The sequence below is a fragment of the Bos indicus x Bos taurus genome, chromosome 1 (assembly GCF_003369695.1).
Source record: "Bos indicus x Bos taurus breed Angus x Brahman F1 hybrid chromosome 1, Bos_hybrid_MaternalHap_v2.0, whole genome shotgun sequence".
Lineage (NCBI taxonomy): Eukaryota > Metazoa > Chordata > Mammalia > Artiodactyla > Bovidae > Bos > Bos indicus x Bos taurus.
In genome coordinates, this window is record NC_040076.1 from 22,660,448 (window position 1) to 22,687,521 (window position 27,074).

General features: G+C 38.8%; 1 protein-coding gene across 3 annotated transcripts in view; it reads right to left on the reverse strand.

Moving 5' to 3' along the window:
- Positions 1-27,074, reverse strand: part of LOC113896243 (multidrug resistance-associated protein 1-like) — a 100,263-nt gene that overhangs the window by 62,263 nt on the left and 10,926 nt on the right. For all 3 annotated transcript variants that reach the window (XM_027548571.1, XM_027548614.1, XM_027548515.1), the window contains exons 3-7: positions 21,248-21,395; positions 20,385-20,527; positions 15,960-16,137; positions 8,053-8,307; positions 5,563-5,628 (exon numbers count right to left, since the gene is read on the reverse strand). In XM_027548571.1, the coding sequence (XP_027404372.1) occupies positions 5,563-5,628; positions 8,053-8,307; positions 15,960-16,137; positions 20,385-20,527; positions 21,248-21,395 (790 nt within the window). The remainder of the gene's footprint in view (positions 1-5,562; positions 5,629-8,052; positions 8,308-15,959; positions 16,138-20,384; positions 20,528-21,247; positions 21,396-27,074) is intronic.

The following is a 27,074-nucleotide window of genomic DNA, read 5'->3' on the forward strand; positions in this document are numbered from 1 at the left end:
GCGATCTTGAGAAAGAAGAATGGAACTGGAGGAATCAACCTACCTGACTTCAGGCTCTACTACAAAGCCACAGTTATCAAGACAGTATGGTACTGGCACAAAGACAGAAATATAGATCAATGGAACAAAATAGAAAGCCCAGAGATAAATCCATGCACATATGGACACCTTATCTTTGACAAAGGAAGCAAGAATATACAATGGATTAAAGACAATCTCTTTAACAAGTGGTGCTGGGAAAACTGGTCAACCACTTGTAAAAGAATGAAACTAGAACACTTTCTAACACCATACACAAAAATAAACTCAAAATGGATTAAAGATCTCAACGTAAGACCAGAAACTATAAAACTCCTAGAGGAGAACATAGGCAAAACACTCTCTGACATACATCACAGCAGGATCCTCTATGACCCACCTCCCAGAATATTGGAAATAAAAGCAAAAATAAACAAATGGGACCTAATTAAACTTAAAAGCTTCTGCACAACAAAGGAAACTATTAGCAAGGTGAAAAGACAGCCTTCAGAATGGGAGAAAATAATAGCAAATGAAGCAACCGACAAACAACTAATCTCAAAAATATACAAGCAACTCCTACAGCTCAACTCTAGAAAAATAAATGACCCAATCAAAAAATGGGCCAAAGAACTAAATAGACATTTCTCCAAAGAAGACATACAGATGGCTAACAAACACATGAAAAGATGCTCAACATCACTCATTATCAGAGAAATGCAAATCAAAACCACTATGAGATACCATTTCACACCAGTCAGAATGGCTGCGATCCAAAAGTCTACAAATAATAAATGCTGGAGAGGGTGTGGAGAAAAGGGAACCCTCTTACACTGTTGGTGGGAATGCAAACTACTACAGCCACTATGGAGAACAGTGTGGAGATTCCTTTAAAAACTGGAAATAGAACTGCCTTATGATCCAGCAATCCCACTGCTGGGCATACACACTGAGGAAACCAGAAGGGACAGAGACACGTGTACCCCAATGTTCATCGCATCACTGTTTATAATAGCCAGGACATGGAAACAACCTAGATGTCCATCAGCAGATGAATGGATAAGAAAGCAGTGGTACATATACACAATGGAGTATTACTCAGCCATTAAAAAGAATACATTTGAATCAGTTCTAATGAGGTGGATGAAACTGGAGCCTATTATACAGAGTGAAGTAAGCCAGAAGGACAAACACCAATACAGTATACTAACGCATATATATGGAATTTAGAAAGATGGTAATGATAACCCTGTATACGAGACAGCAAAAGAGACACTGATGTATAGAACAGGCTTATGGACTCTGTGGGAGAGGGAGAGGGTGGGAAGATTTGGGAGAATGGCATTGAAACATGTGAAATGTCATGTATGAAAAAAAAAAAAAAAAGATAATCTTCCGAATGAGAGATGGTATTTGCAAATCATATATCTGATAAGGGGTTAATATCCAAAATATACAAAGAACTTACACAATTCAACAATGACAACAGCAAAACTCTTTTTAAAAAGACAGAGAGATGAATAGATATTTTACAAAGAAGACATAAATATGGTCAATAGGCTCATGCAAAGATGTTCAGCATCCTTATTGTAATGGGTATCATCAAAAAGTCAAGAAATAATGAGTGTTGATAAGGATGTGGAGAAAAGGGAAACCTTGTGCCCTGTTGGTGGGAATGTAAACTGGTGAAACCACTGTGGAACACATTAGGATCCCTCAAAAACATAAAAATAGAACATCATATGATCCCGCTATTCCACTTCTGGGTAATTATCCAAAGAATATGAAAACACTAATTTGAATATATATATATATATATATATATATACACACACACACATATATATATATACACACCTCTATTTTCACCACAGCATTGTTCACAATAGCCAAGATAGGGAAACAAAATAAGTGCCCATCAATGGATGAATGGGTAAAGATGTAATACACACACACACACACACACACACACTGAAATATTACTCAGTCACACAAAAAAAGAAATCCTGCCACTTGCAATAACATGGTTAGACCTTGAGGGTATTACGCTAAGTAAGATGAAGACAAATTTTGTATAATTTCACTTATATGTGGAATAAAAAAAAAAAACAGACAAACCAAAACATAAAATAAATGAACCAAACCAAACCAATATGTTGATATAGATTACCAGAGGGGAAGAGGCTGGGGGAGGGTGAAGAGGGTAAAGGAGATCAACTGTAGGGTGATGGATGGAAACAAAATTTCTGTTGGTGAGCATGCTGTAGTGCATACAAGGCAGGGATATGTCATACACACGAAACATAAAAAGTGTTATAAACTAAAGTTCAGTTCAGTTCGGTTCAGTCGCTCAGTCGTGTCCGACTCTTTGGGACCCCATGGGTCGCAGCATGCCGGGCCTCCCTGTCCATCACCGGCTACTGGAGGTCGCTCAGACTCACGTCCATCGAGTCCATCATGGCATCAAGTCGGTGGTGCCATCCAGCCATCTCGTCTTCTGTCGTCCCCTTCTCCTCCTGCCCCCAATCCCTCCCAGCGTCGGAGTCTTTTCCAATGAGTCAACTCTTACCTCAATAAAAAGTAAAATTTTAAAAAGGTTGCAGGGTAGCTTTAATGACAATTGTGAAATAAGTTTCGGTAGAAATTCTAAATTACTCTTTAAGACCTGTTTTACAGAGAATCCTATTTCCAAGGTCTGGATGTTAGCTATCCTAACCTGTGTTTCAAATTCATCTACAGGTTTTCCCTTGAGTCCTTCACAGTACACAAACTCCCCATCAGACGAAATGCCAAAATTGCACATGAAAAAAAAAAAAAAATTTCATGGCTGCAGTCACCATCTGCAGTGATTTTGGAGCCCCCCAAAATAAAGTCTGACACTGTTTCCACTGTTTCCCCATCTATTTCCCATGAAGTGATGGGACCAGATGCCATGATCTTCGTTTTCTGAATGCTGAGCTTTAAGCCAACTTTTTCTCTCTCCTCTTTCACTTTCATCAAAAGGCTTTTTAGTTCCTCTTCACTTTCTGCCATAAGGGTGGTGTCGTCTGCATATCTAAGGTTATTGATATTTCTCCCAGCAATCTTATTGCTATTCATGGATATCAGTCTCCTTTCAAGGTATCTTCAATTTAACAGTCTTTCACGTCAGTAATTTATATTTTTATAAAAATGTTATACAGCACAATGCAGCATATCATTTACTGATTCTAAGGTGAATCAGTATGTACATACAATGGGTTTATTCTGTGGATTTATTTATACACAATTTATTTATACACAAATACACAAATAATTTATTTGTGTATAAAGAAAGCTGAGTGCTGAAGAATTGATGCTTTTGAACTGTGGTGTTGGAAAAGACTCTTGAGACTGGACTGCAAGGAGGTCAAACCAGTCAATGGTAAAGGAAATCACTCCTGAATATTCATTGGAAGGACTGACACTGAAGCTGAAATCCAATACTTAGGCCACCGGATGCAAAGAACTGACTCATGTGAAAAGACCGTGATGCTGGGAAAGATAGAGGGCAGAGGAGAAGGGGACGATAGAGGATAAGATGGTTAGATGCCATCAGCAACTCAGTGGACATGAGTTTAAGCAAGCTCCAGGAGTTGGTGACAGACAGGGAAGCTTGGAGTGAGGCAGTCCAATGGGATTGCAGAGAGTAGGACATGACTGAGAGACTGAACTGCACTGTAGTTAGTTGCTCAGTTGTGTCCATCTCTTTGTGACCCCATGGACTACAGCCTGCTAGGCTCCTCTGTCCATGGGGATTCTCCAGGAAAGAATACTGGAGTCAGTTGCCATGCCCTCCTCCAGGGGATCTTCCCAACCCAGGGATCAAACCCAGGTCTCCCGCATTGCAGGTGGATGGAAATGTCCGATGGAGTTTTAAATGTCAGAAGGAAATTTGATGTGAACTTTGCAAATTTTGTGCTTTAGAAAAATCTGATGAGCTATAATCCAAGTGCAATAGGATTTGAAATTATACACAGATGATCTCTGATATACAGTGATTCAATTTAGGATTTTTCAGCTTTAGGACGGTGTGAAAGCAATATTCATTCAGTAGAAATTGCACTTCCAATTTCAAATTTTGATGTTTTTCCCAGGTTACTTCTATGTGATATAATACTCTGCCATGGTGCTGGGCAACCAGACAATCTAGAGGATAAATGACCAATATACTACCAACCATTCTGCAACCATATTACCAGTCTGTTTTTCACTTTCAGTACAGTATTCAATAAATTAGTGAACTTTTCAATGCTTTCCCTGGTGGCTCAGATGGTAAAGTGTCTGCCCGCAATGCAGGAGACCCGGGTTCAATCCCTGGGTTGGGAAGATCCCTTCGAGAAGGAAATGACAACCCACTCCAGTATTCTGGCCTGGAAAATCCCACAGACAGAGGACTCTGGTAGTCTACAGTTCATGGGGTTGCAAAGAGTCAGACACAACTGAGCAACTTCACTTTCATTTTTATTATAAAATAGGCTCTGTGTCAGATAATTTTGCCCAACTGTAGTCTAATGTAAGTGATGTAAATATATGTTAAACTATGGTAATAAGTATGTTAGGTATATTCAATGCATTTTCGACAACAATATTTTCAGCTTATGATGGGTATATCAGGATACAAAGCCATTGTAAATTGAGGAATGTGGTGGTGGTTTAGTCTTAAGTTGAGTCCTCCTCTTGCAACCTCATGGACTGTAGCCTGTCAGGCTCCTCTGTCCATGGGATTTCCCAGGCATGAACACTGGATGGATTGTCATTTCCTTCTCCAAAATTGAGGAGTATCTTTATGCAAAATTTATAAAGCTTCACTCGTTTTATCACAGAGAAAATGTCAGTGGTGTGGAGTGGAGGTAGTTTTTATAGGAAACAAATAATCGGTAACGTACTTTTTATAGAATAGCGAGATAAGTGGCTCAGACAGTAAAGAATCCGCCTGCAATGCAGGAGACCTGGGTTCCATCCCTTGGTCGGGAAGATCCCCTGGTGAAGGGAATGGTAACCCACTCCAGTATTCTTGCCCAGAAAATTCCATGAACAGAGGCACCTTGCGGGCTCTAGTCCATGGGGTGACAAAGCGTTGGACATGACTGAGCGATGAACGCTTTCACTCTTTTTCATAAAATACACTTGTATGACGGCTTCTCTTCTGTATAAAAGAAACCGAATGGCCTCTCATCACTTTCCCCATGCGTCTACCTCCACACTGATGACAGTGTTCCTGCCACTCTTCCCTGATTCATTCCAAACTTTCTGTTTTAAAAACGAGTAATATTTTGTGTCTTTTGAGATATTTGTGTTTAGTTGTTGGTTGAGAACAACAAAAAAACACCTTACATTTTATTTGGCTTTATTTAAATGCTATTTCAATGTAAGAAATCTTATACATCTGAAATCTAAATTACTCTCTCAAAATTATACATATTTCATTATTTTGATATTGAGAATGCTAAAAGATTCATTTATTGGTTAACTTATTGCTGTATTCTAAATAGATAAATTAAATGCATGTCCTTTTTTTATTACCTTAATTCCATGTAAGATTTCATTGAGCAGTTTTATCTGTTTGTCTTTGTTCTTCCTTTGATTTTTCTATATAATGGAAAGAAAATGACAGTATATTTGATAAAAGTTGCTAATACTTTAATTTACATAACTATTTTTAAAAATGCAATCTACTTCCTCTATTTTATATAATATTTAGTTGATAAAAACTATATTATAACATCTATACATTATTCTGTTAATGTTGGATAACAGTTATAAATACTTTAAAACTTAAAAGTAGCCAGCAGTAAAATAAAAACAAGTTGTACACTTTCCAAAAGAGTAGAAAATATAATATTTATTCAGAAAAATTTTGTTATAAATGGAATAAAAGTATCTATACTCAATCAAAATGGGAAAAATTCCCCAAACTCTATCAATTATATGTATGTAAATCTTTATTCCTGTGGTACTTCTATTATCACAAATATATATATACACACACACATATATATATATATACATACCAGCTTTTTTTGCAAATATTATGTATTATACAACTTACTATTTATAATGTAAAACTTTATTTATAATACTTATTATCATTTGGTCATTTGGTCTTAAGGATTTTCTCCAATAATATTGCCACAATTATGTTATATGCAATAATAGGTACTTGTATATCTAACAAAGTACACATTTACAAGCTAACATCCTTTATATCGTTTGTGTGATTAAAGCATATCTTTTATTTAGAATACTTGTACCTAATATTGGAGTCTCTTGGATGTTTTAGGGCTCTAGATAAATTCCCGATAATGTAATTCCATTCCTAAAAATTTAACTTACAATTATTTAATATCCAGAATATTAAAAAACATATTTTAAAATTATTCATTTAAAAATCTGTTATTCTAAATACCCATATGTTTAATAATTCATAATTATTTTATAATTATATGTTATTTCCTAGTTCTTATCTTCAAAAACTAGGCTTTTGGGTAATTATTTGAAAAATTCAGAAAAAAGTAAAAGAAGGTATAAATTCTTAGCTTCTAAATGTATTAAAGTAATAAGTAAAAAAATCTTCCCTCCTTCCATTTAATTTCACTTTACAGGTAACTACTCTTAAAAGACTAGTGTTTTATCTCTAGGTTATTTCTATGTTCACACAAATACATTAAAACCTATATTTAGATATCTTTATCACTACATAGTGATATAAATATATCACTTTATATATATTTTTATCATATCCGTGTGCAAGGTATATTCACATTTTAAAAACTGGATCATTATACATATATATATATATATATATATATATATATACACACACACATATATACACATATATACACACCATATAAATTCATGGCATACATATTACACATTTTTGTTGTTTAGTCACTAAGTCGTTTCCAACACTTTTTCAACCCCACTGACTGTAGCCCACCAGGCTCTTCTGTCCATGAGATTTCCCAGGCAAGAATACTAGAGAGGGTTGCCATTTCCTTCTCCAGGACATCTTCCCAATCCAGGGATCGAACCTGCGTCTCCTGCATCTCATGCATCGGCAGGCAGATTCTTTATACATATATATGTGTGTGTGTGTGTGTGTTTCTCTAGTTTATGTTTTCCTAATAGTGATTGATTCATTTCCATGTCCATACATAAGATGTTGTTTACCCTTTATTCATTTAAAAAAATAAAATAATTGTCCTAAGCAACACATCTGCATCTATCTTTGTTACTTTAACATGGGAAACCATCTATTTCTCCCATTACAGTGTGATCTCCTTCAGAGAAGTGAACTCTGTCTTGGTCCTGTTCCCCCATTCCTACAGTACAGCATAGTACACACTGTTTTGGAAATAGCAGATGTCAAAAATATATTGATAGTAAGATGACTGACGGAATGTAGAAGAAGAATATTAAAATTAATTCAGTTAGGCATTTACTGTCCACTGGCTGCATGCAGCCACTCCTTGCACATTTTAGCTCACTAGCCTTCTTGCTACTTAAGGCAGACCTAGCATATCCCCACCTCTCGGCTGTGCACACACCATTCCGTTTGCTTGATATCTTTTTCTTAGACATCCACATGGATTGGTGCCTTACTCAGCTGATACATCATATCTTTCCTCAGGATGTTCCAGACTTTGTTTGTGAAATGAAATGCTTTGTTACTCTATCACTTTATCCTAATTATCTCTCTTCATACACAAATTAACACCAGGCATTATGCTATCTACCTATTTTATTTATTTGTTTGTTGCCTTTCTTCCCCAATAACCCAAGGAGATCTGGAACTTGTCAATTCTCTTCACTGCTATACTTTATGTGCCTGGCACAGTGACTGACAGGATAGATGCTCAATCAATACTGGTTCAATAAATGATTAATTCATATTGTATCCATTTTAAGCCTCTATTTTCTATATTCAGAGAATTAGCTAGGTGTTTAGTATCAAGTCTGGAAACTCAGCTTCTGTTTGACACAGGTAACATGAGGCAATTATTTTCTTACCTTCAGCTTTTTCATTCTATTTGCAACTAAAGCATTCATTGGTATAACAAACACAAGGACTGCCACCCCTGCTAACACGGCTGGACCCAGCTCTTGCCAAAGGAGTGATACGGCCATCAGGATTTGAAAAGGAGCTGACCAAAGAAGATTGATGTTTGTCATCAAGTCCATGAGCTGCTGGGTATCTGTTGCCATCAAGTTAATAATTTCCCCGGTAGAAAACTGTTTTCTAGAAACATTAGATAGAAGCAGGGCCTGGGAAAAGAGAAGCAGAATATTTACAGTTCTGTAGATCATGCAGGATTTTAAAGTCAAACAATGACAACTTTTAACTATAAATAAAAAGTTTTCTAGCACTGAGCTTCCTTTCTGTTCTTTTGCACCCCTACTAAATCATCTAAAGTTCATCAATACAGAGTACACAGGCGAATCAATGAAAATCTAATGAAAGTATTTTATTAATGATATAGTTTCAATCTTAAAGAGATTTCAGTCTAGTAGTGGAGTACACTCCCCTACTACACACACATCCTACACACAGGCTAATTATAAGGGCTTCCAAGGACTCAAATAGTAAAGAATCTGCCTGCAATGCAGGAGACCAGGGTTTAATCCCTGGGTTGGGAAGATCCCCTGGAAAAGGAAATGGCTACCCACTCCAGTATTCCTGCCTGGGGAATTCATGGACAGAGGAGCCTGGCCAGCAACAGCCCATGGGGTCGCAAAGAGTTAGACACAACTGAGGGACTAACACACACACACACACACACAAGTCTAACAGTAGCTAAGAAGGGCCATGGGTATTTACAGAGGTAAGAGTATTGTTCCATCTTCTCTGTTCTTCCAAGGCCTAATTCTCCCTTTCCTTCTGTATATGTCATTTAATATTTGTATATTGAATTCAATATACCAAAGAATTGATGCTTTTGAACTGTGGTGTTGGAGAAGACTCTTGAGAGTCCCTTGGACTGCAAGAGGATCCAACCAGTCCATTCTAAAGGAGATCAGTCCTGGGTGTTCTTTGGAAGGACTGATGCTAAAGCTGAAACTGCAGTACTTTGGCCACCTCATGCGAAGAGTTGACTCATTGGAAAAGACTCTGATGCTGGGAGGGATTGGGGGCAGGAGGAGAAGGTGATGACAGACGATGAGATGGCTGGATGGCATCACCGACTCAATGGACGTGCGTCTGAGTGAACCCCGGGAGTTGGTGATGGACAGGGAGGCCTGGAGTGCTGCGATTCATGGGGTCGCAAAGAGTCGGACACGACTGAGCGACTAAACTGAACTGAACTGAACTGAAGGTTAAGTATTGGTAATTTCTTACTAAGGCTAATATTAGAAATTCATTTATTTAATTTCCCACTCATTTAAAATTCCCATAAAAGTGCATGAAAGTGAAAGCGAAAGTTAGCTGCAGAGTCGTCTCCAACTCTTTGTGATTCCATGGCTGCAGCCTGTCCTGCTCTTCTCTCTGTGGAATTCCCCAGGCAAGAGTACTGGAGTGGGTTGCCATGTCCTTTCCCAGGGGATCTTTCCAGTGGGGATTGAACCCAGGTCTCCCACATTGCCGGCAGATTCTTTACCAGCTGAACCACAAGGGAAGCCCAGAAAGCCCAGAAAAATGCATAAATAACTGTAAAATAAGCAGGAAATTGATATTTATACCAGAAATTAGGTGAAAGTCCCACCATATGCCAAAAGTTTTAAGGAACTCCTACCACACTGATTTAAAGAGAGACAGGATTGAGAACTAGATCTAACAATGATAAATAGGATACAGGGGACACTCAAGTTCTCTTCACTCAATAAATGACTAATAGAAAGCCCAGAGAAAAAGCCCCTCTGGAAAATGAGTAGGCAGGGCCTTCAGTGGGACACTTCTAACATTCCCTAGCTTAAAACCCACGGGCTCAGTGCATATGGCAGTCTATGGGGCCAGCAGAGGAAAGGCACAACCCTCAGAGGTTCACAAGGGATCAGGATCCTCCTAAGCTTGATGGCTGCTGTAATGCTAAATCCTTTAATTTTCTGCTCCTTCCTTCCAAGGTACGGTGCTGATGATACGACAGAATAAATACTGCTCCCATAAGAGTAAATAAAAAAGGAAAAAAATACACTACGATAGTTAAGCTTCTAGCCATGTCTCCTCCAAAGGCAGCTTTTTAATCTCCCCTAATAAGTTACTGACCATTTAATGTGCTCAAGAAAAACAATGGAAATCCAAGAACAGTTGTTCTCATTTCATTAAGACTACACCATTTTTTAAGTGAGATCCATTGATCTCTAATAGCATCCACCTCCAACATACTATTATAAACAAATACAAACATGTTATCCTACTTTTCTAGAAGGAAAATATAAACTGACTTATGTAAAAACTAAAAGACTGGGTAGTTCAAAATCAAATTACCCAAGGAATCAAATCAATGCCCCTCCTTTAGGAAAACACACAAAGCACAACTGTCACTAGCAAAGGCCATTAACAATTCTCAGGGAATTCCATAATAAAATAAAGTCTTACCTTGTTTCCACCCCCCCCCGCCCCGCCCCTTTTCCCTAGCACTTAGTCTATTCTCATTTGCTCACAGGGAGGCCATGTGCAGAGCCTTGTATCTGGCCCTTCAGACCAGGGTTCCTCCTGTGAAAGGAAACGGCTGAGCCTACACCTCAGCTGGGCGTCCACGTGCAGAAGCCGTGCGTGACACAAAATCCAAGATGGTAGCTGCAGGCTGCGTGCAGAGACGCTGCTCCAGGAACTGCCGTCTGGAGCCTAAGCAGCCCAGCTGCCCCTGCTCCAACTCCACAAGAACCTCACTTTGAGAGATCCTTCTAAAGCAGCCCTACCTACTGCCCATTGGGAGAGTGGGTGCTCAAGAAAACAGGCCCACACCTCTTCGTTATCTGATCAAAGAATAAAACCTTCCTTGCTTCTGACCAGAACTCAGATGCTCGAAGGGCACTGGGCTGAAGGACCCTTGTTGGAGCCCCACTCAGGAAAACAGGTAACACAACCTTGTGACTCCTTAAGTTTTGAAACTTCGTTCATTTCATTGATTACATTTGCTCTAAAAAAAGTGTTAGTTGCTCAATCATGTTCGACTTTGTGAAAACACGGACCATAGCCCGCCAGGCTCCTCTGTCCATGGAATTATCTGGGCAAGAATACTGGAATGGGTAACCATTTCCTTCTCCAGGAGATCTTCCTGACCCAGGGACTGAACCTGAGTCTCTTGTGTCTCCTGCAGGAAGATTCTTTACCATCTGAGCCACCAGGGAAGCCATAAAAAGACCCAGATAAATCATATATGGCTCCCAGCCTCAAGAATCCTTTTTACAGACTGGAAATATCTTGTTTATTACTGACCTCAATTCAGTAATTGTTCATTTTGACATATGATTATGAAATTTGCTTTGCGATTTCACATTCTCCTTCAAATATTTGTTCTTTGCTGATTTTTTTTTGCCACAGCCCTGGTCCATATATTTATTTCTTGAACTATTTTTCCTGACCACCCTAGCTTTGAGTCATAGACATTATATAATTTAGAGCTGGAAGAATCCCAAACATTTTTATCCCAGTGATTCTCAGCGGTTACCATACTTCTAATGAGTCATGGTTGTATGTAAAGGTGAATCCTCATAAATCTAAGAGAAATCATTTTCTTTAGCTCTTTGGATGCAAAAAAGTATGCCAGGATTCTCTTTCTCTCTTCTCCTTCTAATTACATTTAAGTATCTCTATTTTAAAGAAAGGAAAAATAATTTTATCAATTTTCTTTATACTGCATTCTTCCCACAATTAAGGAAAGAATATCCTTCAGGCGCAAATGTAGACAGTCTAGATATGGATATTAAATTTAATTAAAATTAAAAATTTACTTCCTTGCTCTTACTTGCCAAGTTTTCAGTTTCAACAGTCATATGTGATTAGTAGCTACCATACTGCATAATGTGGATACAGAATAATTTAAAAATCACAAAAACTTCTACTGGATGGCATTTGACAGAATGCCCACAGGCTGCCCACATTAAGCACAGGACTAACTGATGCTGCTTTTGAAACATATCTTATTATTAGTCCTCAAAAACTCTCATGGAGCCTGTAATTGGGAGCGAAGGGATAACAAAACTGAGTTTTAAGACCCAAAGACTCATGAAGTGGTCAAGTAGAAAGAGGTCCATGTTCTTCCCCACAAACCTTAAAAATGAAGTCTCTTGAACTTTACTAGAGTAGCAACAGTCATGCGATCGGGTAGAGATAAAGAGCTTTCTAACACATCCCCTCCTCACCAGGAAAAGGATGTGAGACTAGCTTTACCCAAGTCTAGTAATGAATTCCTGATGAAGGAGTACCAGTGTCAGATGAATATGAGTTATCTGGTCATCTATGAGAGCTGAGGTTATCAAAACATGATAAACATCAGAATCCTAAAATCTGTAAAGGAGACAAGAGATCTAATAACCACAATTAGTCCCTTTGGAAAGCAGATATAGGATAAGAGATTCAGAAGAAAGACTGCCTTATATTAGTGTCACCTGCATAGGCTACCGAGGGCATCTGAACACTACAGGTCACTAAGTAATGTCTTCTGCTGCTTGTCTGATGGACTAAGAATTAAAGCTTAATCCATACTGCAGGACCCACTGAACCCCTCTGATCTTAGAATGCTCTCTGTTGTTAAATAACCTCTAAGGACCCACATAGTCTCACTCCTGTAGATGCTGTTCCCTCTTACATTATCTCCAGGGTCTCTTTGCCCTTGTTGTAATGTACTCACCCACGAGACTTGACTTTCCTTTTTATTTCTGATGGTTTGCTTCAATTTCTACTGCTATCTATTCTTTTATGCTTATCAGTTCAGTTCAGTTCAGTTGCTCAGTCGTGTCCAACTCTTTGCGACCCCATGAATCACAGCACGCCAGGCCTCCCTGTCCATCACTATCTCCCGGAGTTCACCCAAACTCTTGTCCATCGAGTCAGTGATGCCATCCAGCCATCCCATCCTCTGTTGTCCCCTTCTCCTCCTGCCCCAATCCAACCCAGCATCAGAGTCTTTTCCAATGAGTCAACTCTTGGCATGAGGTGGCCAAAGTACTGGAGTTTCAGCTTTAGCATCAGTCCTTCCAAAGAACACCCAGGACTGATCTGCTTTAGAATGGACTGGTTGAATCTCCTTGCAGTCCAAGGGACTCTCAAGAGTCTTCTCCAACACCACAGTTCAAAAGCATCAATTCTTCGGTGCTCAGCTTTCTTCACAGTCCAACTCTCACATCCATACATGACCACAGGAAAAACCATAGCCTGGACTAGACAGACCTTCGTTGGCAAAGTAATGTCTCTGCTTTTCAATATGCTATCTAGGTTGGTCATAACTTTCCTTCCAAGGAGTAAGCATCTTTTAATTTCATGGCTGCAATCACCATCTGTAGTGATTTGGGAGCCCCCCAAAATAAAGTCTGACACTGTTTCCACTGTTTCCCCACCTATTTCCCATGAAGTGATGGGACCGGATGCCATGATCTTCATTTTCTGAATGTTGAGCTTTAAGCCAACGTTTTCACTCTCCTCTTTCACTTTCATCAAGAAGCTTTTTAGTTCCTCTTCACTTTCTGCCATAGGGTGGTGTCATCTGCATATCTGAGGTTATTGATATTTATCCCAGCAATCTTGATTCCAGCTTATGCTTCTTCCAGCCCAGCATTTCTCATGATGTACTCTGCATATAAGTTAAATAAGCAGGGTGACAATATACAGCCTTGACATACTCCTTTTCCTATTTGGAACCAGTCTGTTGTTCCATGTCCAGTTCTAACTGTTGCTTCCTGATCTGCATACAGGTTTCTCAAGAGGCAGGTCAGGTGGTCTGGTATTCCCATCGCTTTCAGAATTTCCCACAGTTTATTGTGATCCACACAGTCAAAGGCTTTGGAATAGTGAATAAAGCAGAAATAGATGTTTTTCTGGAACTCTTTTGCTTTTTCCAGCAGATGTTGGCAATTTGATCTCTGGTTCCTCTGCCTTTTCTAAAACCAGCTTTTATAAATCTACCCAAATCCTATACCTAAACTCCAGTGCTTTAATCAATGAATGAAGACCTGTTCCATATGGGCCATATATGGGAAAAAAAATGTTAGCATTTAAAGTGATTCCTAGACTCTTTAATATTTGTATTTCATATCTTTTCTCCATATTTGTATTTCTCAGAAGTTACAACCTGTAAAATTACAAACAGCCTATCTGACCCTGTATCTGGGGTGTGTTACACAGAGCTAGTTATACAGGACTTCCCTGGTGGATCAGGTGGTAAAGAATCTGCCTGCAATGCGGGAGACCCAGGTTCAATGCCTAGGTTGGGAAGATCTACTGGAGAAGGAAATGGCAACACACTCCAGTATTTTTGCCTGGAAAATTCCATGGATGGAGGAGCCTGGCAGGCTACAGTCCAAAGGGTCGCAAAGAGGTGAACACAACTGAGCAACTAACACTTTGAGTTTCACACAGAGCTAGGTTTACTGCAAGTTTAGTTATATTCTGGCTCAGCTGGGCTTGGAGCATTCTAGAATCTCTAAAATCACTTGCTGCCTCCATTTTGGCCTAATATGGCCAAATGGTCTGTGACATTTCATATCCAGGTCAACAAATCCTACACTTCTCCCAAAGATTATTTCAAGGCTCCTTTCTATGTGAAACCTTCCTCTGCTGCTGCTGCTGCTAAGTCGCTTCAGTCGTGTCCGACTCTGTGCAACCCCATAGACAGCAGCTCACCGTCCTGGGATTCTCCAGGCAAGAACACTGGAGTGGGTTGCCATTTCCTTCTCCAATGCAGGAAAGTGAAAAGTGAAAGTGAAGTCACTCAGTCGTGTCCGACCCTCAGCGACCCCATGGACTGCAGCCCACCAGGCTCCTCCGTCCATAGGATTTTCCAGGCAAGAGTACTGGAGTGGGGTGCCATTGCCTTCTCCAGAAACCTTCCTCAACTGCCTTCAAATATTGTACATTTCCTGCTCATCTGAATCTTAAAACATCTGCATTTATTGATAGTTTCACACATTTATTATGTATGCTTAATAGTTTCCTAGTTTTGAAGGTAATGGCTCATTTATTCATTTACTCAGTCTTCCAACTTTTATAAAAATATGTGAAAGCCACTGTCTTAGATGATAAAGGTATAATAGGTAAGTTAAGTTCCTATTCCAAATCTGAAGAACACAGATTGACAGAGGACTACAGAATAAGAAGGCAAAATATACTTTTGACTGAATAACTCAGTAATAACAACAGAAGAGAGGAAGGTTTTTAATTGTTTGTAATTATGATGTAAATAGGCTCTGAATGGTAAAGAGGTGATGTTTAAAACTGCATTTTCAAGAAAGGACAAATTAAACTTTAGAGTTATGCTAGGTATAAGGGTCAACCAGCTCTTCGGGTGGATAGGAAGGGGCTTAGACTCAAACAGAAATAGATAACAACTCTATAAAGAAGTATGGCTTTGTTTTATGAAAAAGTAGAGTGAGCAGAGGAAGAAGTAAAAGGTATTATGTAGAAGGAAAATGACCATGGAAATTAATTTATTGATACATAAATAGGGACAACCATGAAATAGTCAATTCCATTCATTTTCTGAGGAGGAGTTAAGTGACATTAAGAGTGGACAAAGAACATCATTTAGTTTCAGGCATTAGGGTTGACTAGAAGTTTCAAGAAATATAGAGAGAGGACCCTGTAAAGAAATTGATGTAACTAATATTGATGAGTCAAAGTTATTTTTCAGCAAAATACATGTATATTCAAAGTGCATAATAGAAATTTTTTAAATACTACTTCTATTTTTCCAGATCCCTTATTTTAAAGCACGCACTGGACAGAGTCCATTTAGAAACTTGGAATTTTTTAAATCTTTTACCTTTTTGTAGATCAGTCCAATTACAGCTGTCTTAATTTTTGCTGAAGTGAGCATTTTAAAACGCTGGTATTGCTGAAGGATCAGGGTTTGCAAAAAGACTACAACAAAAAGCGCCAAAGCATAGCCATAACCACTCCAGCCAAAATCCGGGCGTTGTTCACAGAAAAGGATCATTTGCCTGAAGGTCATATACAAATCGAGAAAAGGGAAGAAGTGTTAAACATCCAAAGTAATAAAATACAAGTGTGAACTAAGTACTGTCAAAATGTTACACACACACACATACACACACACATTCTTGCCTGCTCTTTTTATCCACTTGCCCAATTTTGCATTCTCTCTCTATTTTTACTCAAGCTTTATATAAATAAGGCCAGATGCAGGAGACCTGAGTTCTGTTCTAGGAGGAAATGGCAACCCACTCCAGTATACTTGCCTGGCAAATCCTATTCACAGACGAGCCTGGCAGGCTACAATCCATGGGGTCACAAAAGAATCGGACACGACTGAATGACTGAGCACACACTCACACACAGTCAACACTTAGTTTCTCAGGCTTCTGGGTAGAAAGGTATTTTCTAGTTTTCCTACAGTAATCTCATCAATATTGTACAGGAGGCAATGACCAAAACCATCCCAAAGACAAAGAAATTCCAGAAAGCGAAGTGGTTGTATGAAGAGAACTTACAAATAGCTGAGAAAAGAAGAGAAGCAAAAGGCAAAGGAGAAAAGGAAAGATATATCCACCTGAACACAGAGTCCCAGAGAATAGCGTGGAGAGATAAGAAAGCCTTCTTAAGTGAATAGTGCCAAGAAATAGAGGAAAACAATAGAATGAGAAAGGTTAAAGATCTCTTCAAGAAAACTGGAGATACCAAGGGAATATTTCATGCAAAGATGGGCACAATAAAGGACAGAAATGGTATGGACATAACAGAAGCAGAAGATATTAAGAAGAGGTGGCAAGAATACACAGAAGAACTCTACGAAAAAAGACTTAATGACCCAGATATCCATGATAGTGTGGTCACTTCCCTAAAGCCACCTCACTGGAAAAGACCCGGATGCTCGGAAGGATTGAGGGCAGGGCGAGAAGTGGGTGACAGAAGATGAGATGGTTGGATGGCATCACCAAGTCTGAGCAAATTCCAGGAGATAGTGAAAGACAAGGAAGACTTGCATGCTGCGGTTCATGGGTTTGCAAAGATTCAGACATGACTTAGTGACTGAACAAAAACAAGGAAGCCCCTTAAAGACTCAGCATCCAGGGTACCCTCTTTCTAACACAGGCTGAAATTCCAAACTCTCAGAAAAAAAGGAGGAATTCAGCAGGGATCATGTATAAAACATCATGTATAAAACAGTCTGGCCATATCGAACCACTCTTATCAGCTAGGGTAAGTGAGAACCCTCCTGAAATTCAAGTTCTAATTGCCAGCCTGAGGCCAGCCATATAAACAGTCTTTCCAAAGGATGGCAGTCAGGTCTGTTAATTTAATTCTGCAGAAAATCTAATGCATATTTCAAATTTAGCAAATTGCACGCCTTACTCTTTTCTGAGCCTTCTGTATGTCAGTAAATGGTAACTCATTCATCTTGTGACAAACAAAAACTCTGAAGGCACCATGACTCCTTTTTTCTTCTCTCAACCTACATTCAACTATCAAGGTATAATGTTGACTCTACTTTTAAAATAAAGCCAAAATCTGACCGCTTATCACCTTCATTGCCACAATCTTGAAGCTGCTATTGACTTTTGCCTGGATTATCATAGTTGGCTAGTAGCTGCTGCTTCTTCCACTCTTGCTCCTCTTTACTTCATTTTCTACATAGCTACTAGAGTGATTCCTATGAAACTGCAGTCTAATCATATCATTCTATGCTCACAATCTTCCAAAGGTTTCCTTTCTAACATGAAATGAAAGCCTGTATCATCACATTCTCTGCGTGTGTGCTGAATGTCTCAGCTGTGTCCAGCTCTTTGAAGTCCCATGGACTGCAGCCTGCCAGGCTCCTCTGTCTATGGAATTCTCCAGGAAAGAATACTGAAGTGGATTGCCAATTCCTATTCCAGGGGATCTTCTTGACCCAGGAATTGAACCCGAGTTTCCTGCATCTCCTGTATTACAGACAGATTCTTTATTGCTGAACCACTGGGGAAGCTCCCCTCACATTCTGTAAGGCCCAGCTAAAAATCTTTTTAGCTGCCCAAACTTTCTGACCTCAACCTTTTTGTCTCCCCATCCCCACAATGTCTCTATTTTTTTTTTAATTGGAATATACTTGCTTTACAAGGTTGTGTTGGTTTATGCTTTGCAGCAACACAAATCAGCTATAAGTACACATTTATTAACCTCCCTCTTGAGCTTCCCTCCCAGCGCCCAATCCCATCCCTCTAGCTCATCACAGAGCTGAGCTCCCTGTGCTAAACAGCGGCTTTGCACTAGCTGTCTATGTTACATATGAAGGTGAAAGTGAAAGTTAAGTCACTCAATCGAGTCCGACTCTCTGCGACCCCATGGACTGTAGCCCACCAGGCTCCTCCATCCACGGGATTCTCCAGGCAAGAATACTGGAGTGGGTTGCCATTTCCTTCTCCAGGGGATCTTCCCAACCCAGGGATCGAACCCAGGTCTCCGGCATTGCAGGCAGACGCTTTAACCTCTGAGCCACCAGGGAAGCCACACATGTTACACAGGGTAGTATGTATATCTGACCTCAGTCTTACCACTTTTCCTCTCAGCTTCCCTGCTCCACTCACTTGCCTCCTATGAGTCTTCAAAAATACCAAATACGCTGCTGCCTCATGGCTTTAGCCCTCTTTGTTCTTCCTATTTGCAACAGATATATCTCGGCTTCCTCCCTAACTTCATTCAGAACTGTGTGCAAGTTTCACCATTATAACCAATGTCTTCCCTAATCACCTCACAGAAAACAGCAACTTCCAGTCCCTCAGACCAGTATGCTGTGCCCCACTACCTCACCATACTGTTTTCCTTAGCAGTAATTACCTCTTAATAAAATTTATACTTATTCATTTATTGTTTATCTCTCCCTTCTAGGTGTCATCAGAGCAGGGACTTTTTGATTTTTGGTCAGTCCCCATGGTCTACTTAGAACAGTTTGGCATATAGTAGGTGCTTAATAAATATGGGCGAAATATGTGCCTGGATGTGATTTGGGATCTGGCAACTCAGAATTAATTTTATTTTCATGAATTAAATTGTTCTTAAAAACTCCAACTTGAAAACATATTCAAAACAAAAAATATATAATAATTGGTTAATAAAAAATCTTTCCTTGTACCCTTGGAGGCATACAATCAAAGACTCAGTTTTACTGTCTGCTCATGAATCCTTGCATATGGCCACTATTAGAAATGGAAATTACTTAGATAGTTTCTCTATGCTGCTGCTGCTAAGTTGCTTCAGTCGTGTTGGACTCTGTGCAACCCCAGAGATGGCAGCCCACCAGGTTCCCCAGTCCCTGGGATTCTCCAGGCAAGAACACTGGAGTGGGTTGCCATTTCCTTCTCCAAAGCATGAAAGTGAAAATTGAAAGTGAAGTCCCTCAGTCGTGTACGACTCTTAGCGACCCCATGGACTGCAGCCTACCAGGCTCCTCCGTCCATGGGATTTTCCAGGCAAGAGTACTGAAGTGGGGTGCCATTGTGCATTATTATGTATTATTATTTGCTTGGCTGATAAAGTTCAATTCCAAAAAGTCACTCAGTTGTGTCCAACTCTTTGCAACCCCGTGGACTATAAAGTCTATGGAATTCTTCAGGCCAGAATACTGGAGTGGATAGCCGTTCCCTTCTCCAAGAGATCTTCCCAACCCAGGAATTGAACTCAATACAGGTCTCCTGTTCTGCGGGTGGATTCTTTACCAGCTGAGCCACCAAGGAAGCCCACACATAAATACATGCATATATATATTTATATAGTATTACCTTGGCTGATAAAGTTCAATTCCAAAAAGGTCACAGCAAAGAAAAATAGTAAAGGTATGTGTCATTTCATTTCCTAAACATATAAACTCAAGCCAGATTTCCCAGATTTGTGTTGTGACTCTTGTATTTTCTAGTTGTATGGTCTTAGGCAAATTACAGAGATTTCTTTGTTTCTACATTGTGCTAATGAGTACAATATTACTTCCTACATTGTAGGATTGTTGTAAAGATTAGATTAGATAATTAATATAAAGATTTTAGAATAGTGCTTAATACATGGTTGTTTCAATAATTACTATATTATCATAATTCACATTCATATCACAAGCAAACTTAATGGAATGCTTGTATCTAAATAAAATCTGTAATATGAACCCACCCCACTCTTTTTTAGTACATTTTTAAAGTGAAACAGTAAACTTCCTTATCAAGTACTTGTGGGAAAGGGAAAAAAAAAAACAACTTCAACTTACTTCATTATGAGTGGGCTAGTGAAGGACAAAACATCAGCCAATACTTTGAATAACGCAACCTGAATCAGGGCAAACTTAAAAGTGTTCCACAATGCCCGGAGTAGAGATGGCTTCCTGGTGTGTGCCTCTTTATGAAAAGATGACTACATAATTAAAGAAAACAAAGACAATGAGAAAAGAGAACAGAACTAATCCATAAAATATACATAATCATAAAATTAGTAATGTACTCCAAAGATGATAAAGCAACATGAAAGGAATAAGTTCAATTAAACTTGAAAACAAGGTCCCTGTTATTGGTATAGAATGGTACCAAACCACATGGTGTTATTCATACCATGTGGCATAAACAGGAAAGGAAACCATTTTTTAAATCACTGTTGTGGGTTTTGAAACTGTTTCACTAATACAGTTTTTATCTTCAAATTATATTTTCTTTTTGAGAAGTCTAAAGACTATATACATACATTGTATATATATATTCATGTGTGTATGTATGTGTGTGTGCATGATGCTACATCTGAAGAGCCCACTCTTGCCCCCTATAAGTCTTAGCCTTGGCCACTATATGACTTACTTTGACCAATAGATATGATGCTCTGAGATATGGAAACTATCTTTGCTACAATGGATGAGGAAGGATACTGGTGAGAAGCCCCAAATTATATACATATAACACACTTGCTCCTGAGCTTTAAAGAGATGCTGAATAATTTGATGACAGAAATTAGCTTTAATAACAGCTAGTATTGTTAAGGGAAATGACATGTTTTATAACATATTTAAGGGATTTTCCATATTAATAATAATATCTCATATTTGGAACAAGTTATGCAGTTAAGTACTAAGGATTTAATAGTTACCTTTACTTTTTGCCTCTCTTGAGTCCTTAAAACTTCCTTCCTCCACTGTTTCTCAAAGATGGGACACACAATATAGGAGGAATCGCCTTCATTAAGTTCAAAAAGATCCTCTCTTTCCAAAGGTTTCTTATAGCCTAAAATAATTATTCTAAAAATGAAAGAGCAAGGAAAACAATTCATCAAAACCAACAATCGTTAAAACTAAACTGCATACATTCGTTTCACTTCTTGATTTATTTTATTGATCAGGTTGGGCTCACTAGAATGTGTGTTTGAAAAATCACACAACTCTATCCTGAAGTTCAACAATATATAATAATCCTTTGTAGCTTTTAAAAGGGCTGTTTAGATATCCAATTATTCAGTGAAAACACTAATTGCATTTACTCACCTCATATTGGAGACACCCACCTACTCTATTTCCCTTTACTGTTGTTTAGTTGCTTCAGTCATGTCCAACTCGTTTGCAACCCCATGGACTGTAGCTCATCAGGCTCCTCTGTCCATGGAATTTCCCAGGCCAGAATCCTGAAGTGGGTTTCCATTTCCTTCTCCAGGGAATTCTTCAGACCCAGGGACTGAACGGCATCTCCTGCATTGGCAGGCTGATTCTTTACCACTGCTGCTGCTGCTGCTGCTGCTAAGTTGCTTCAGTCATGTCCAACTCTCTGCTACTCCATAGATGGCAGCCCACCAGGCTCCCCCGTCCCTGGGATTCTCCAGGCAAGAACACTGCAGTGGGTTGCCATTTCCTTCTCCAATGCATGAAAGTGAAAAGTGAAAGTGAAGTCGCTCAGTCGTGTCCGACTCTTAGTGACCCCATGAACTGCAGCCCACCAGGCTCCTCCATCCGTGGGATTTTCCAGGCAAGAGTACTGGAGTGGGGTGCCATTGTCTTTACCACTGAGCCACCAGCAAAACCCACTCTTAGCTCCCTTGCTGCTGCTCCTGCTGCTGCGTTGCTTCAGTCGTGTTCGACTCTGTGTGACCCCATAGATGGCAGCCCACCAGGCTCTCCTGTCCCTGGGATTCTCCAGGCAAGAACACTGGAATGGGTTGCCATTTCCTTCTCCACTTACCTCCCTTACTGGAACTTAAATAGCTAATATTCACAGTAAGATATTCACGCCAAAACCCACATTTGATTTTTAAGCTTGTGTGAAAATAGAAATGAATCTGTCCTCTGCTGGGACTATATAGACCCTCTGACACTTGACTTCACAGAGTGTCCAAGTGGAGGACCTGTATCTGCTGCATAAACTTGGGTCTTGGTCACATATGACTTACTTGACCAATAGAACATGAGTCATTATCACAGAGCCGTTTTGGAGCTGAAGCCTTAAGATACTGTCAGCCTCTTAGTACTTCCACATTTCTTCACTCAAAGAGCTTGCTCCAGAGTACATTGTGAGTAATTATGCAAGAACAATAGGTCTAAACTGGGCTTGTCCCAGGAGAACTAAAGTGCATGGTCTAGTTATACCACAGATGTTATTGTTGCAGACAGTGATTTATATTTACCTTACATCCCTTCCTTCTGCCTCATCATCTTCCTAATGACTAGAATTTGATATTTATTCAGTTGAAAATCTCTTGAACTCAGAGTAAGTCCGTATTCCAACCATAGAGTTATGAACTAAGATTGGTCTAAATCAGTCCCTGTAGTTCAGTTCAGTTGCTCAGTCATGTCCGACTCTTTTCGACCCCTGGACTACAGCATGCCAGGCCTCCCTGTCCATCACCAACTCCCAGCATTTACTCAAGCTCATGTTCATTGAGTTGGTGATGCCATCCAACCATCTCATCCTCTGTCATCCCCTTCTCTTCCTGCTTTCAATCTTTCCCAGCATCAGGGTCTTTTCCAATGAGTCAGTTCTTGGCATTAGGTGGCCAAAGTATTAGAGTTTCAGCTTCAACATCAGTCCTTTCAATGAATATTCAGGACTGATTTCCTTTAGGATGGACTGGCTGGATCTCCTTACAAGGGACTCTCAAGAGTCTTCTGCAATACCAATTGAAGTTCTTCTCCAATTGATGTTCAAAAACATCAATTCTTCAGCGCTCAGCTTTCTTTACACTCCAACTCTCACATCCATACATGACTACTGGAAAAACCATAGCTTTGACTGGACGGACCTTTGTTAGCAAAGTAAGGTGTCACTGTAATCTCATTACTATTTGCTTGACATTAATAAGTCAGTTAAGGCTGTGGCTCAGACTGAAGAATCTGCCTGCAATGTGGGAGACCTGGGTTCAATCCCTGGGTTGGGAAGATCCCCTAGAAAAGGGAATGGCTACCCACTCCAGTATTCTTGCCTGGAGAATTCCATGAACAGAGGCTACAATCCATGGGGTCGTAAAGAGTCGGACATGACTGCGTAACTAATATTTTCACTTCAAAGCTAAAATATCTATTAAAAAAATCTACTGAAGAGACCTCTCTATTTCAAAAGACGACACAAAACAGGGAGTCCCCTGATGTCCTAGTGGTTAAGATTCCAGGCTTTCACTACTGTGACCAGGTTCAACCCCTGATGGGGGAACTGAGATTCCCACCAGCCTCACAAAAAATTTTAAAAGTAAAAAGAAAAGGAGACACAAAACTTCAAAAGGAGAAAAATGTTTGCCTCCCTTTTCCTGAGCTTTCCTCCTTCCTCCCTGTACTGAAGACATGATGGTCTGAAATGGAGAAGCCATCTTTGCCACCAAGGGTGAATAGCCAAATACTAAGGATGGAGTGGAAAGGTAGAAGAAGCCTGGATAGAAGATGCAGGATCAAGGCTGGTGTATTACCCAATAACATAAAAAAAATTTTTTTTAATCTGTCTGTTTAAGCTATTATTATTTGAGTATTCCGTTATGTGAAGCACTCCTGAGTCATATACTTGAGATACACTCCGTTTTGAGCCTGATGACATGACTTGTTCAGTGAGAAATTAAACTTCCATTTAAACCCAGGCCTTCTGACTCTATAGATTCAGTTCTTTTCATTATAAAGTATATTAGTCCAAGTGACCATAACAAAGTATTACACTGCCCCAAACTGGAACTGCTTTCATTGTCATTGTTACTGAACAATCTGAATTGATTGACCCCGGAATGGATTTAAATCCCGTGGTAACCAGTCTCCCTGGGATTCAATTTCACTTTTATTACACACTACCTAATATCATATTACAATTCATATTTAACAAAAAAGTTTAAATGTACTAAGAAAGGACCTTTTGTAATCATGTTTCTGTTGGCTCAATATGCTGGACATTTTTCTGCAGTGCACTTTTAAAAACATATTAAGCAATAAACTACTTCAATGTCATATTAACTTCTTCTATCCCATTCCACAAAATAAATATTCGTTTTCAAACTAAGATTGCATTGATTTTCACAAAAGCATTTTTAATAACATTTACTGCCTCAGCATTTTGAGGTAGAACTATGCAAAACTCAGCAGTTTTGGTTCATGGGGATAAGTGACCCCTGGCTTTCATGCTGAGTCTCCAAATAAAGAACCATCTAAAAGTGACACTTAAGCCGAATTGACTGTGGTGTACTTGGGCTCAGCTGTGACTTCCTTTTACCAGGTGTGTGCTTCTTCCACCTCTTTTGCTCTCTTCTGTGTCTAACTTTTACACATATGAATCCAGGAGAAGAGGAAGTGGTGCTTCTTTAAATCAATTCATAAAGCAGCTTTGGGGAAGCTTCTTGGACCAATAGTTGACCCTCCCAACAATGAAATGCACCAGATCCTACAAACTTGTGGACTTTAGTCCTTACGCAATAATAAAGGTACATACAAGCATCTTGGTTTTTTATAGACTGATATACTTTTTTCAAAGGACAACTCTCTAAAGCATATAGAGCAATCATTTTTACTGGCTGTTAAACAGCAGGAACTCTAGGGACTGGTCACAGGTTTTTAAATGTGATATACACCAGTACTTACTTACCCAAAGGCATACAATGTCATTAAATGTAATATTTCCACTGTATATTCATTTTTGTTATGTTAGAGAGAATCTTGAGTGTATTTAACATTAACAAGTGTGCATAATATCTTATCCAACTGATAGTAATGGTAGTAGACCAGTGGCAGTTGGCTAACAGGGTGAGATGAAATATACATTTTGCAGATGAGTAATAATCGAAATACTTGGAAAGTATAGATATATGGCAGCACCGTCAATTTCATTATTGCTGTGCTGTGTGTGCTAAGTCACTTCAGTCGTGTCTTTTTTGCGACCCTATGGACTGCAGCCCACCAGGCTGCTCTGTCCAGGAGAGTCTGCAGGCAAGAATACTGGAATGGGTAGCCATTCCCTTCTCCAGGGGATAACTTTCTGACCCAGGGATTGAACCTGGGTCTCCCATATTGCAGGCAGATTCTTTACCATCTGAGCCACCAGGGAAGCCCTTATTATTGCTAATCATCTGTTTAAACATTTTTGGAAAGGGGTGATTATGTAATGGGAAAAGGCAAGGTGTCAGTTGGTACAAAAATCTTAGTATGAGACAAAGTCAGGTAATGTACAAATTTTACTAATACATGAGGAAAAGGTAGGACAGATTGAATAGTGTATCCCCAGTTAAAATAATTCAATTGTGAACTATAAAAATTTTAACTAGATTTTTCCATGTATGTCAAGGGGATCATTCTATGACCATGATTATTATACACTGATGACAGATTATATTTGCTAATAAAACCTTCATAATTATTAATCATCAACATGATTTAGACAGCTACTGCCTTAGGAATTAAGGCTCATAAGCATATAATTTCCTAATCATTTGCATCATCTGAGCACATTTTAATCAAATTATTCATATAATTAGGGGAGCTTGAATTTGGCCTAGGAAATAATTTCTGACTTCATTCTGTAACTCAAAGAACAGATCTGAGAACACAATTAACCAGTGTCTTGAAAGAGACATTCTCTTAACAATAGCTATGATTCAGCTGCAATTGTTTCAGCACCAGATAAGCAACCACATTAGTTTAATGCCAATGATAGCTTCAGATAATGCATGCCATGAAAATATTTCCTATCTAGTTCTGACATGTGAGAGTTAAACAGAAAATAAATGAGATATTCAAAAAGTATAGCTTATTGGTTGTTTGATCTAAAATATAGACTTCAAGATATTGAGTTGCTATATTTTAAATTCTGCTGTTTTATTTGATATTAAATTTAATTTCAGCTTCATACTCCATGCTTCCTAAAATTGTGTTTGTAATATTTAACATAAATGCCTATTGTTTTCATTTTCAAAATGCATATAGTTTGATAATAAAAGTTTTTAAAGTACATTTACTTAAAATTATTTGCATCATTTAAATTCTGTTAGCTTGTGACTTAAAAATGACAGTCTGAAAATTTTAAAGCCAGTGTAGACATCACTCTTATTCTCAATTCATGGATGAGACAGAACTCAGGTTTGAAAAACATATCTAAACATACACAAATTTGAAAAACCAAAATCATGAACTGTAAATAGTCCACATTTACATAGTTTCCACTTAAACTTTATTTTTTCTAGTGCATAATTTAATATAGCATATTGTCATAAAATTTCTGCAATCCTCTTTAAGTGATTCATAGATTTGTATAACTTAGAATTTTTATCATAATTCAACATCTGCCCAATTATTTGCTTATCAAGTATATCAGTTTTCTACTTCAACAACTTTTATAAAGATCACCAATAATTTTTACATTGCCAAATTCAATGGAGAGTGTTCATTTCTTACTTTAATTTTCAGTATTTGGTCCTATTGGTCACTTAACTTTTTTTCCTTTTTTGACAGTTTCCCTAGCTTCCAATCACG